Source organism: Loxodonta africana, chromosome 7, assembly GCF_030014295.1.
Source record: "Loxodonta africana isolate mLoxAfr1 chromosome 7, mLoxAfr1.hap2, whole genome shotgun sequence".
Classification (NCBI taxonomy): domain Eukaryota; kingdom Metazoa; phylum Chordata; class Mammalia; order Proboscidea; family Elephantidae; genus Loxodonta; species Loxodonta africana.
This window is the reverse complement of record NC_087348.1, coordinates 18,296,754-18,309,804: the sequence shown is the minus strand read 5'-3', so window position 1 is coordinate 18,309,804 and position 13,051 is coordinate 18,296,754. Positions and strand designations below refer to the sequence as shown.

At 40.1% G+C, this 13,051-nt stretch overlaps 1 protein-coding gene across 1 annotated transcript; it reads right to left on the bottom strand.

Moving 5' to 3' along the window:
- Positions 1-1,797: 1,797 nt before the first annotated feature.
- On the bottom strand, positions 1,798-2,840 carry LOC100659481 (olfactory receptor 10Q1). The gene has a single exon (XM_003421398.4). It carries the CDS (start codon positions 2,755-2,757, stop codon positions 1,798-1,800), a length of 960 nt encoding a protein of 319 aa, XP_003421446.2. The 5' UTR covers positions 2,758-2,840.
- Positions 2,841-13,051: the final 10,211 nt, after the last annotated feature.

Sequence of the window (13,051 nt, the reverse complement as noted above, 5' to 3'; positions counted from 1 at the left end):
CAATGGGTTTGGTTTTTTTTTTTTTTAATAGTTGCGTTGGGCAGTAAGATTTAATAATTTTTCATTTTTATAAGTGTAATAAACAGCCTTATGTTTTCAGTTTTGTCTGCCTCTCTTAATTTCCTGAGATCACATTTTTGGAATTAGATTAAATCAAAGATGAGGAACATTTTCAAGGCCTTTGGTATAATTGACCAAATGACATCCAGAAAGGTTATACCAACTTCTTAGATCAGTTTTACTATCAACCGACACTCTCAAGATCTTCCTGGAGCTGGTAACTAAAATTGGTTTTATGTGCTGGATCAAGTCCCTCACCGGATACGTTGTCCCCTCTCCTAGCTGTTCTGGGAAAGGAATTCCTGGTAAGAACTCTCCGGGGATCCCTCTTCATCTCATCGTTCTTCACAGGGTAAGTGAGAAAGTTGAGCAGCTCGATGTCTGCTTTGAACTTCAGACAGGGCAGTTGGTTCTACCTGAGGTTTATCTAGAGTTGGGGCACAGATACACAAGGATGCAACAACCCACACTGCCACAGGGCCCTGGTGAGGTGGGAGGAGCTGTGGCGCCACTTGCTGGATGGATCGTGTAAGAAGCAGCCCCATGAGGAAGGTGCATTGCTCGTGAGGCTGCTGCCAGCATGGAACAGATGTAGTCCTCTATCACCCTAGCTTGGCTAGCACAGTGAAACCTGTGGGAGCCGGAACTCGACGGGACTGCCTTGTTTTTCCGGGTCTTGAAAGTTTTCCGCCTTTGACAGGGTGCCGTCTTACCATTTTAAGTAACTAATTGTGGAAAATGTTTGCGTTTTCCTTCTCTGACAGGTTTATGCCCTACGCAGGTTCCGGCTTTTGCAGGTTTTACTATGTATTAAGCGTGTTTAGCCAATGAATGCTAATTCCTATCTCTTTCCTGGCATGGCGATTGACAGAAGACAAAGGGGTGACCAGGTGGGAAGTATAGAATGAAAAAGATTGATGCATTAAACAAGCTATTGTTTGCCATACATTAATTTCTAAAGCAATAATAAAATACGTTTCCTTGAGTAAAATGTATGTATGAATATTCCTTACTTAAGGCATCTTTGCAAGATAAATTAATATCATTGCCTCTTTAAGAAGTAGCATGTCTAAAGGTATCAACTTTTATTCACGGCAGGTCTCCTGATAGAGCAGTTGCCATGGGCGAGCCGAGAACCTTTAAAGTAGGGGCTAAGTAGACTAGGAGAGGGCGCTGTTGGTTCCACGGTAGAACCCTCACCTTCCGTGTGGGAGACTTAGGTTCAATTCTCGGCCAAGGCATCTGTCTCATGCACAGCCACCAACCATCTGTCAGTGGAGGCTTGCCTGTTGCTGAGATGTTGAAAAGGTTTCAGTAGAGCTTCCAAACGAAAATGGACTGGGAAGAAAGGCTTGGTGACCTACTTCTGAAAGTCAGACAATGAAAACCCTATAGATCACTTTGGATGACAACGCTCCCATCTGCAACCAATCATGGGGATGGTGCAGGACCCAGCAGCATTTTTGTTCTATTGTGATTGGGGACACCACTAGTCAGGGTTCGACTCAACAGCTTCTAATAACAACCGGTAGACTAGAGCTGCCTACACTGGAAGCTCTATCCAAATCTTCAAATCTAATTCAAAGCACTTCTGGCAAATGAGTGCCGATTGGGGCAAATATGGCAAAAGGGAAATGTCAAGTGCAAAATGCAAAAAAGTAATGTAGTTCTATATTTGTTGCAAAGAGTTCAGTTTCATGACAGCTGACAGGCACCCACCCTAGTCTTCCTAAGCCTTCAGTGGGCATCAGAAGCTGTTTTGCTGATGAAGGCATTCCTCAGAGCACCTTTGACATCCTTGTTTCGAAGAGTATAAATCAGGGGGTTAAGCAGGGGCGTGACAAAGGTGTAGACCAGGGCGATTTGGCGATTCTCGGCCTCTGAGGTGCTGGACTGGGGACGCAGGTAGACCAGGCTGCAGCAGCCGTACTGCAGCAAGACCACCGTGAGGTGGGAGGAGCAGGTGGAGAAGGCCCGGCGGCGACCCTCGGCGGAACGGATGCGCAGGATGGCCAGCGTGATGAACACGTAGGAGACACAGATAAGTAGGAAGGGTACCGTCAGCACGAGGATGCCCACCACATAGAGGATGGCCTGGTGCACGCGGGTGTCAGCACAGGCCAGGCGCAGGACAGGAGGAACATCACACAGGAAGTGGTTGATTTCCCGGCGGTGCCCACAGAAGGGCAGAGTGAAGATTAAGGCTGTGAGCTGTAAGGAGAGCAAAAGGGCCAGGGCCACGGCACCAACCACCATTTGGACACACAGCTTCTGGGTCATGACGAGGGTGTAGTGCAGTGGGTGGCAGATGGCCACATATCGATCATAAGCCATGACTGCCAAGAGAAAACAGTCAGTGCTGCCAAGGGTGACAAAAAAGAACATTTGGGCCCCGCAGCCAGCCAAAGGAATGGGCTTCTGGGCCCCAGAAATGTTGGAGAGCATCAAGGGCACCACAACAGAGGTGTAGCAGATTTCTAGGAAAGACAGATTGGAGAGGAAGAAATACATTGGGGTACGGAGGGAGCTATGTGTGCACACCACCCAGATGATGGCTGTGTTGCCAGAAAGGATCATCAAGTAGAGGAGGAGGAAAAGAAGGAAGAGGAAAGCCTGGAATTCAGGCACAGCAGTGAACACTTGGAATACAAACTCAGTGGGGCCAGACTGGTTGAGGACAGAGTTCCATGCAAGCATTTCTCCTGCAAAAGAATAGAAAGGGTTGCATCTTTAACTGTTGGGCTCCTTAATTGCCTGAATGAAGACAAGCATCTTCAATTTGATTTTGCAATTACCTATTTGGCATCTAGTTTCCAATCACAATGCTTGGGAATGAATTGCCAATAGACGATATGATACATTTTTTCCTTGGAAGTCTTCAGGAATAAGATGGATGCTCATTTGTAAAAGTTCGTAGTGACAAAGGCATGTAGATGTCCCTGGGGAAATACTCCACCCCCCCCCCTTTTTTTTAATTCTGGAATTTTTAATCCAAATTGACAAATGCTAATTCTTTGCTTGTATTTATAAAGAGTTGTGTAATTGTAGACATTTAAAAAAAAATTAGATAAATGGGTGTGTTTAGTTTTCGGTAAAAATTCTTATTGTAATATAACATACATATAGAGAAGTTTGCAAATCTTAAGTGCACAGCTTGATTCGTTTTTTACATAGTAAAACCACCACTCACATTAAGAAACAGAACAATACCAGTAACCTAAACCAAAACCAAACCCACTGCCGTTGAGTTGGTTCTGACTCATAGCGACCCTATAGGACAGAGTAGGACTGCCCCATAGAGTTTCCAAGGACCTCCTGGTGGATTCAAAGTGCCGACCTCTTGGTTAGCAGCGGTAGCACTTAACCACTACGCCACCAGGTTTTCAACCAGTAACCTAGACCATCCTTAATGCCTCCTCCCGAACTATATATAGTAATATAGTACAGAGAGAAAAATCCATAAAACAAAGGAAATGTGAGCAAGCATATAAAATAGTTTAAAATAAACTGATAAGTAAATATTTAATTTACGTAAATAAGTGTAAATGGGGTTTATTTTCTGTTCAAGACAGAGTCTCGCGTTCACATAAGAAACAAAAGCCAACCAAGTGTAATATATATACAAGAACGCTAGCATGGCTTTTGTTTAACATTGTGCTTTACGATCTAGCCATTGCAATAAGGCAGAAAAAGATGCGAAGTATTTGGTTGTCTAACTGAAAACACAGCAGAACCAATGGAAAACACTAGGACTAATAAGATCATTTCTTGTGGTGGTCAGTTCCAAACAAAATGTAGTAGAGGGTCTCTTAACTAATCTTCATTTAACTTATTTGTCTGATTAGACAATGCTCTTCCTTCCTCCTTGTACAGAATGCTGATGCCTATGATACACTGAGCACAAGAGATCCTTAGCTAGTCTAGCATGTCCCAGTGTTCCTACATCCACAAGTTGAGTTGTATGCTCACAAGGCAGCTGGATTTCCCCCAAAACCTACTTATACAATTTATACTCATTTTTGTAATTATGTAATTTAATTAAATATTATATAATATAGTAAAATGCTATTGTGAATATAAAGATATTTTAATGAAAACTAAAAGTGAATGGTTGGGAAATATTTGATAATTACAAGTGTTGATAATTCCAAGTTGCTAAAAATTGTTGTAGAATAAGGTATGGGCCAGGCCACTGTTCAAAGACCGGGAGGAAAAATGATAAAATGGTGAAGCATCTTATATTCAGATTTGACATGAATCTAAATTTTCACTTCATGTTGAAGAAGTTAAAGCTGAAATACATACGTAATGCATGCAAGGAAGCATTTGACTTCAGGTAACCAGAACTCAGCTGACCCATGCTCAGAGTAAAGACTTTGGTTTTATATCAGAAGGCTGATGAACGAATGTCCATTTGTATGTATAACGTTAAAGTAAATGATTAAGATAAATAGTTTATACTTTGGATAACAGAGATTTCTTTTTTGTCAATAATATCAGAGAATATCTTTCCTCAAAACAGTGGCAACCAAAATGAATGAATGAATGAATATTAAATAAAATATCAGTGAATAAGCTTAATAAGTAACAAGTAGGAACAATTTGATGAAAACTACTAAACTTTGCAAATATGTGCCTGGATGGAAAAGCTCAATATTTTAAAGTATTAAGTGAGTCTGAAGTAATGCGTAAATTCAATGTACTTCCTATCCAGGTCTCTAGAAGAATAAACAGGTGAAAAGAGAAAGAAAATGTAAAAAAGTGCCATGAGAGGGTGAACTTGTATCACAAGACATAGAAATGTATCACAAATAGTTATATAAGTTATAAAATATGTCATACAGCACAATAGAACAGAAAGAACCATGCTATGTAACACTTATTGCATGGCAGGCGCTATTCTAAATTAACTCCTTTCATAAGAACCCTCTAAAAAATGGGTATTATTCCCTGTTTTAGAGTTGAGGACATTGAGGCACAGAGAAGTTAAGTAAATTGTCCAATATCACACAGCTGGCAAGTGTTGGATTGGGAGTTTAAACACAGGCAGTCTGCCTCGAGTCCCCGGTCTTAACCACTGTGTGCTTCCTATGGCTCTCTTTACCATGTGCATCAGTTTCCTTATCTGTAAAACAGAACTGAAAATACATGTGTTTACCTTTTCAGGTAGGAGTTCCTGGGTGGCGCAGACTGTTAAGCGCTTCATTACAACGGAAACGTTGGCTGTTTAACCCACCCAGAAGTGCCTCATAAGAAAGGCCCAGGGATCTGCTTCATAGCTTTGAAAACCCTAGGGAGCAGTATTATTCGGCACACATGGGGTGTCCATGAGTCAGAACAGACATGACAGAATTTTTTTTTTTTAACCCTCTCATATTTTGCCAGAATTAACTGAGGTATTTTATGAAAGCATTTAGAACAGTCCAGGCACGGAGTAAACGTTAAATATATGCTAACTATTATTTTACATCCATAAAATATATTTAAAACTTTCTTTGATCCTTCGGTATTTCAGTATAGTGTTGGGAAGGAAGGATGGTAGGACACCAATCTCGTGGATTTTGTAGTCAGTGAGACCTGGGTTTGAAGCCTGTTGTTGTTGTTGTTGTTAGGTGCCGTCGAGTCGGTTCCGACTCACAGCGACCCTATGCACAACAGAACGAAACACTTCCCGGTCCTGAGCCATCCTCACAATCGTTGTTATGCTTGAGCTCATTGTTGCAGCCACTGTGTCAATCCACCTCGTTGAGGGTCTTCCTCTTTTCCGCTGACCCTGTACTTTGCCAAGAATGATGTCCTTCTCCAGAGACTGCTCCCTCCTGACAACATGTCCAAAGTATGTAAGACACAGTCTCGCCATCCTTGCTTCTAAGGAGCATTCTAGTTGTACTTCTTCTTAGACAGATTTGTTCATTCTTTTGGCAGTCCATGGTATATTCAATATTCTTCACCAACACCACTATTCAAAGGCGTCAACTCTTCTTTGGTCTTCCTTATTCATTGTCCAGCTTTCATATGCATAGGATGCGATTGAAAATACCATGGCTTCGGTCAGGTGCTCCTTAGTCTTCAGGGTGACATCTTTGCTCTTCAACACTTTAAAGAGGTCCTTTCCTGTAGATTTACCCAGTGCAATATCTTGACTGCTGCTTCCATGGCTGTTGATCTTGGATCCAAGTAAAATGAAATCCTTGACAACTTCAACCTTTTCTGTGTTTATCATGGTGTTGCTCATTGGTCCAGTTGTGAGGAGTTTTGTTTTCTTTATGTTGAGGTGCAATCCATACTGAAGGCTGTGGTCTTTGATCTTCATTAGTAAGTGCTTCAAGTCCTCTTCACTTTCAGCAAGCAAGATTGTGTCATCTGCGTAACGGAGGTTCTAATGAGTCTTCCTCCAATCCTGACGCCCCATTCTTCTTCATACAGTCCAGCTTCTCTTGTTATTTGCTCCGCATACAGATTGAATAGGTATAGTGAAAGAATACAACCCTGATGCACACTTTTCCTGACTTTAAACCAATCAGTATCCCCTTGTTCTGTCCAAACAACTGCTTCTTGGTCTATGTAAAGGTTTCTCATGAGCACAATTAAGTGTTCTGGAATTCCCATTCTTTGCAGTGTTATCCATAATTTGTTATGATCTACACACTTGAATGCCTTTGCATAGTCAATAAAACACAGGTAAACATCCTTCTGGTATTCTCTGCTTTCAGCCAGGATCCATCTGACATCAGCAATGATATTCCTGGTTCCAGTCCTCTTCCGAAACCGGCCTGAATTTCTGGCAGTTCCCTGTTGATATACTGCTGCAGTCATTTTTGAATGACCTTCAGCAAAATTTTGCTTGTGTGTGATATTAATGATATTGTTCTATAATTTCCACATTCGGTTGGATCACCTTTCTTGGGAATAGGCATAAATATGGATCTCCTCCAGTCAGTTGGCCAGGAAGCTGTCTTCCATATTTCTTGACATAGATGAGTGAGCACCTCCAGCACTGCATCTGTTTGTTGAAAAATTTCAATTGATATTCCATTAACTCCTTGAGCCTTGTTTTTGGCCAATGTGTTCAGAGCAGCTTAGACTTCTTCCTTCAGTACCATCGGTTCCTGATCATATGCCACCTCTTGAAATGACTGAACATCAACTAATTCTTTTTGTTTCAAGCCTAGTCTGATTTAAATTTTACATTGCCTGTGTTACTTGATGAGTCTTGGGTTCCTTATATCTGATGCAGAATATGAATATGAACACTTTTAGGGAATTGATAAAGATCAATTGTTTTAAATATATGATATCTCTGTGACTTAACAATATCCGATAAATGTATTTGCTTTCCCCTCTCTCTTCTTGTGATAGTTCATTCCCCTTGGATATTTACCTTTCAGTTCTTATCTTTTTCAGAGTGGAGAATGAGATTCCTCTAGAGCTGTATTCCCCCAGGCCTTTCCATTGCTCTGCTAAACCTTAGATAAAAATATGAAGAGTAATGAGAAGGGGTAGAGGAATAAAACAAAATAGAAGTTTTCATTAAACTAATTACAATTACATAGCGTCAAAACCAAATATGATAGATCTTGACTCAGGAAAACATTTTAAAGTGATTCTTTCTTATTAAGGCATAAACATCTAATAAGTAGCAGTGTACCTAGATGGGAATAGCCAAGATTCACGTAAAATGTGTCTCACCTGTAGCAAAGGCAAGGCATCCCTGAGGTCTGCCATGACATGCCACATGGGGGCGATTGCAAGGAAAAGCTACCTCCATACCCAAGGACACTCTATAACCTACTAAAAAACCATAAATATCAGAATTTCTACTTACAAATTTGTATTTTCACTTTTAAAGGCTTTCCACTTACCCTAACCCTAACCATGTTGTCTCGTTCAAACCATTTTGGGAGCCAAATTGAAGATTATTTTCAAAGGCCCTGGATATTTTCTTATGTATCTTTGGTAATGACATATATTCACACTTGGAGAATATATTTGCTTTTTTTCCTGAATATGAAAACATATGAGGCACAGTTTGGTGAAATATGGTGAATAAACTGGATGATCCCATTTTGCACTACAGGGTTTGATCCAAATAGGAGTTGGTGAGGCTAGTGTTACTGTGCAGTAGAAACGTACATTTCCCCCAAGCTTTTCCTGAAATATTAGAATAAGTGCCATCATTGCTATTAGGTTCATCGTTCAAGATGTGTGGCACAATCTTTGTGAAAATTTCCCTAGTGTTCAAATTTTCAACCAGATTAATTGATTCTGTCATTCAAATTCAACTCTTTTGGCCCCTCACCTTGAAGCAACCTATCCATTGGTGCAAATGGGGTATATGACCATTTCAGCATTTTTTAATCTGGCTAATAAGTGAGAAGTTGATTGCATATAATAGTTCTTAATGAACATTTTCTCTGGGTCAGTGCTTAATTTCCAAAAAAGCTCTTTGCAAATAAATTTCTCTGTCTTGAATTTGCATCATTCTATTGCTGTATGATGTGAGGCACTCAAAACCTTGTGTCTTTATTACTTAACAGTCCATGCAAACCCATAAACTGCATTTATTATTTTCAGACTTCTACTACTCTTACCAAAGCTGCTCTCAGAGTTTCTCCCAACTCTGTAATCATCACTACCCATAGAATTTCACTTCACTTAAAACCCTTAATTTCTGGAAATGCCTGGTTGATAAACATTTCAATCAGGACTCTATTGAAAGCTTCACAAGGGTGGAGAATGTCTGTCTTGTTCACCACCATATCCCCAGCATGATTGAATGAGTTTCCTAACTTTATCAAACTTATTGGTTTAATAAGCACAATAGTAATTTAATTGCTATGCTTCTTATCACCATTTATCAATTGAATCCATCCATTTGTGTACAATAAATGGATGCAGCGCTGGAGGTACTCACTCGTCTATGCCAAGAAATCTGGAAGACAGCTTCCTGGCCAACTAACTGGAAGAGATCCATATTTATGCCTATTCCCAAGAAAGGTGATCCAACCGAACGTGGAAATTATAGAACAATATCATTAATATCACACACAAGCAAAATTTTGCTGAAGGTCATTCAAAAATGACTGCAGCAGTATATCAACAGGGAACTGCCAGAAATTCAGGCCGGTTTCGGAAAAGGACTGGAACCAGGAATATCATTGCTGATGTCAGATGGATCCTGGCTGAAAGCAGAGAATACCAGAAAGATGTTTACCTGTTTTTATTGACTACGCAAAGGAATTCGACTGTGCGGATCATAACAAATTATAGATAACACTGTGAAGAATGGGAATTCTAGAACACTTAATTGTGCTCATGAGGAACTTTTACATAGATCAAGAAGCAGTTGTTTGGACAGAACAAGAGGATACTGACTGGTTTAAAGTTCCAAGAAGCTGGACTATATGAAGAAGAACAGGGCATCAGCATTGGAGGAAGACTCATTAACAATGTGTGTTATGCAGATGACACAACCTTGCTTTCTGAAAGTGAAGAGGACTCGAAGCACTTACTAATGAAGACCAAAGACCACAGCCTTCAGTATGGATTGCACCTCAACAAAAAGAAAACAAAAATCCTCACAACTGGATCAAAGAGCAACATCATGATAAATGGAGAAAAGATTGAAGTTGTCAAGGACTTCATTTTACTTGGAACCACAATCAACCGCAATGGAAAGAGCAGTCAAGAAACCAAATAACGCGTTGCATTGGGTAAATCTGCTGCAAAGGACCTCTTTAAAGTGTTGAAAAGCAAAGATGTCACCTTGAAGATTAAGGTGCGCCTGACCCAAGCCATGGTATTTTCATTCACTTCTTATGCATGTGAAAGCTGGACAGTGAATAAGGAAGACCAAAGAAGAATTGATGCCTTTGAATTGTGGTGTTGGCCAAGAATATTGAATACACCATGGACTTCCGAAAGGAAGAACAAATGTATCTTGGAAGGAGTACAACCAGGATGCTCCTTAGAAGCAAGGATGGCAAGACTGTGTCTCACATACTTTGGACATGTTATCAGGAGAGATCAGTCCCTGGAGAAGAACATCATGTTTGGTGGAGTACAGGGTCAGCAGAAAAGAGGAAGACGCCCAACGAGGTGGATTGACACAGTGTCTGCAACAATGAGCTCAAGCATAACAACGATTGTAAGGATGGCTCAGGACCTGGCAGTATTTCGTTCTGTGGTGCATAGGGTCGCTATGAGTCGGAACCGACTCGATGGCACCTAACAACAACAACAACAACAACATTTGTGTGCATATAAGAAACCAACCTAAACAGGTAACCATTGGACTGAGAAAATCTGAGAGTGTCGGTCTTGTCCACCACTGTATTCTCAGCATGATTGACTTGATTAGACTCTAATTAAGTTTGTAGTTAAATCTCATGACCTTTAAACTTCCTTTCAAAGCCAATTTCATTGCCTTAAACTACAGCCCAATTATCCTGCAATTACTTGAGCCTCAAAAAGATTGGAAGTTTGTCAGTCCGTGTTTATATATCTGTTTACTATGTGTAACAACTGGATGAGTTAATTGATAAATGAATGATGGGAAGCATAGCAATTAAATTTTTGATATGCTTGTTGAACCAGTAAGTTCCATAAAGCTAGGAAATTCATCTAGGCATCAGTTTATCCCTTAATTGCTGATGGACCAGTGCTACAATGTGTAATGCATATATACTCCTAACGCACGAACACTATACATAGAAAGTAGCCTTGGTGTAGCAGAGGTTAACCAAAAGGTTGGGGGTTTGAATCCACGAGCCATTCCTTAGAAACCCTATGGGGAAGTTCTCCTCTGTTCTACAGGGTGGCTATGAGTAGGAATCGACTCAATGGCAATGGAATTTTTTTTTTTTTTTTTGGATACACAGAAAATAAAAAACACTTTTACATATGTCAGGGATCTAAGGAACCATAGCAAAGCTCAGTCATAGATCAAATGTGTGTGAATTTATAAAACCTAAAATTCCGGGAGGCACTGAATCCCTACATCTGGGAACTATAAGAGAATTTCAAGAGACATCTAGTTTCATGCTCCATATCCTACTTGAAAAACCAAGGTCCACTGAGATTAAACTTTGTTCAAAGGCATATGACTAGTTATGTGCAAACCCGAGACCAGAATTTATGTTCCAGAAGACTGGTTAGCAGAGAGTAGAGCCTATATGCAGACCTTCAGTGTATCTCTCTTACCATCTACATCGAAGGCTGTGCAGCTTAGTTAGGAGAGTGCAAATACCCACGTAAAAAGGACATGTTAGTACGATTCTGGCAGCTGAAATGAATGCCCAACTCAGTCTGGCGCCAGGCACGCAGGTAAAAGAAGCAACCTCGTTTGTAAAATAATTTAAGAACTCTTCGAAACTTTGTAGAATAATTTGAGAACTCTTCAAAGCTGCCCCAGATTATTTCCCCTAATGGCACTGACTGCTGAGCCACTCCTCAGTTAATTGTACTTTTAGGACACGTTCGATCTCTTAATATGAGTGTGAGTTCTGGAGCTATCATTTACTGATTTTAGAACCATGGAAAAATCTACTTAACCTCTAAGAATCTCATTTTTTTTTTTTTAAGCCATGTATGGTATCATATAGTTACTCTACAGAGTTATTGTGAGGATTAACAGTAACATATTTTTTTTTTATATTAAGTGCACTGCCTGACTTCTAGAAGTTTCCCTTCTCATATTTTCCTTGTTGTGTTCTTTGCCCCAGCTCTACCAAACCACTTTCAGTTCCTTGTTATGGTCTGTCTTGCTCCAGGTTCTTTCTGCCTTCTACTCCCTCTCTGGGCCACTCTTCTCCTTAGCACTCCCAAACTATATCCTACTCCTCCTTCAGAGCTCACTTCCTGTGTCTTCGCTACCAGAAAGCGTTCCCTGATCCTCATCTTTCGCCATCACTGGTGATAGATACTTCTGCTATGAATTTTAAGAAAACATTCTACCCCCCACAACTGCAAGGCCATTGAGGCTTATCAATAAATAAATCAAATAAGCAAACCTTGATTAGGAACTCGTAACAGTGCTTTGAACTCAAGTTTTGGGCTCAGCTATGTGAAGGAATATGAGGGTTATAAGAGATGGTTGCCATCTTCAACTTGTAAGGAAGCAAGATACGTAAGGAAAGAATTTGAGTGTTCTCTGAGGAATGAATTTCTAAATTGTGTTTCTTAGTACATGAATCCTTCAGGAAGCCCCAGAAATGAAAGTTTCTGTGGCCAAATTGGAAAACATTCACACCTTTTCTCAGAGAATCACAATGCATATTAGCACAATAAAGTTCTGTGAGGTCCTCTTTAAAGCAACCAGCTTAATTTTACCTAAAAAAAAATCCAACTTTATTTCACCGTGTAAAATGTAGTACTTATTTATTTATTTATTTTTACGTAGCATCATTATACTGCCTATGGTTTAATGGTGTTATATGACAACATGTCTTCCATGCCACATTCTTTAAAATGGCCCTATGGAAGGAACAAGGAGCCCTGGTGGTACAGTGGTCAAGTGCTCAGCTGCTAACTGAAAGATTGGTGGGTTCAAACCCACCAGCCGCTCCTTGGGAGAAAGATGTAGTGGTCTTCATCCCTAAAGATTACTGTCTTGGAAACCCCATGGGGCAGTTTTACTCTGTCACACGTGGTCGCTATGAGTTGACATCGACTTTACGGCAATTTTTTTTTTTTTTTTAATGAAAGGAACATTAAAAAAAAAAAAAAGGAGCAGAGAACCTGAGTTTCATCCTAGCTTTACACTTACTAGGTTTATGATGCTAGGCAATTCGGCCATTTATCTGAGCTCCCTGTAAAAGTGAATAGTAATACAGATTCTAACTCTATTGTTTCCCACAATACTGTGTTGATATATATCAATATTTCTCCTCAATTGTAAACATTACAAGAATTTGTGTTTATTATTATTATTTTAGGGAATGAAATCAAAACAACTCAAATAAAAGAAGTCTCTTAAGATGCTCCCTTACCA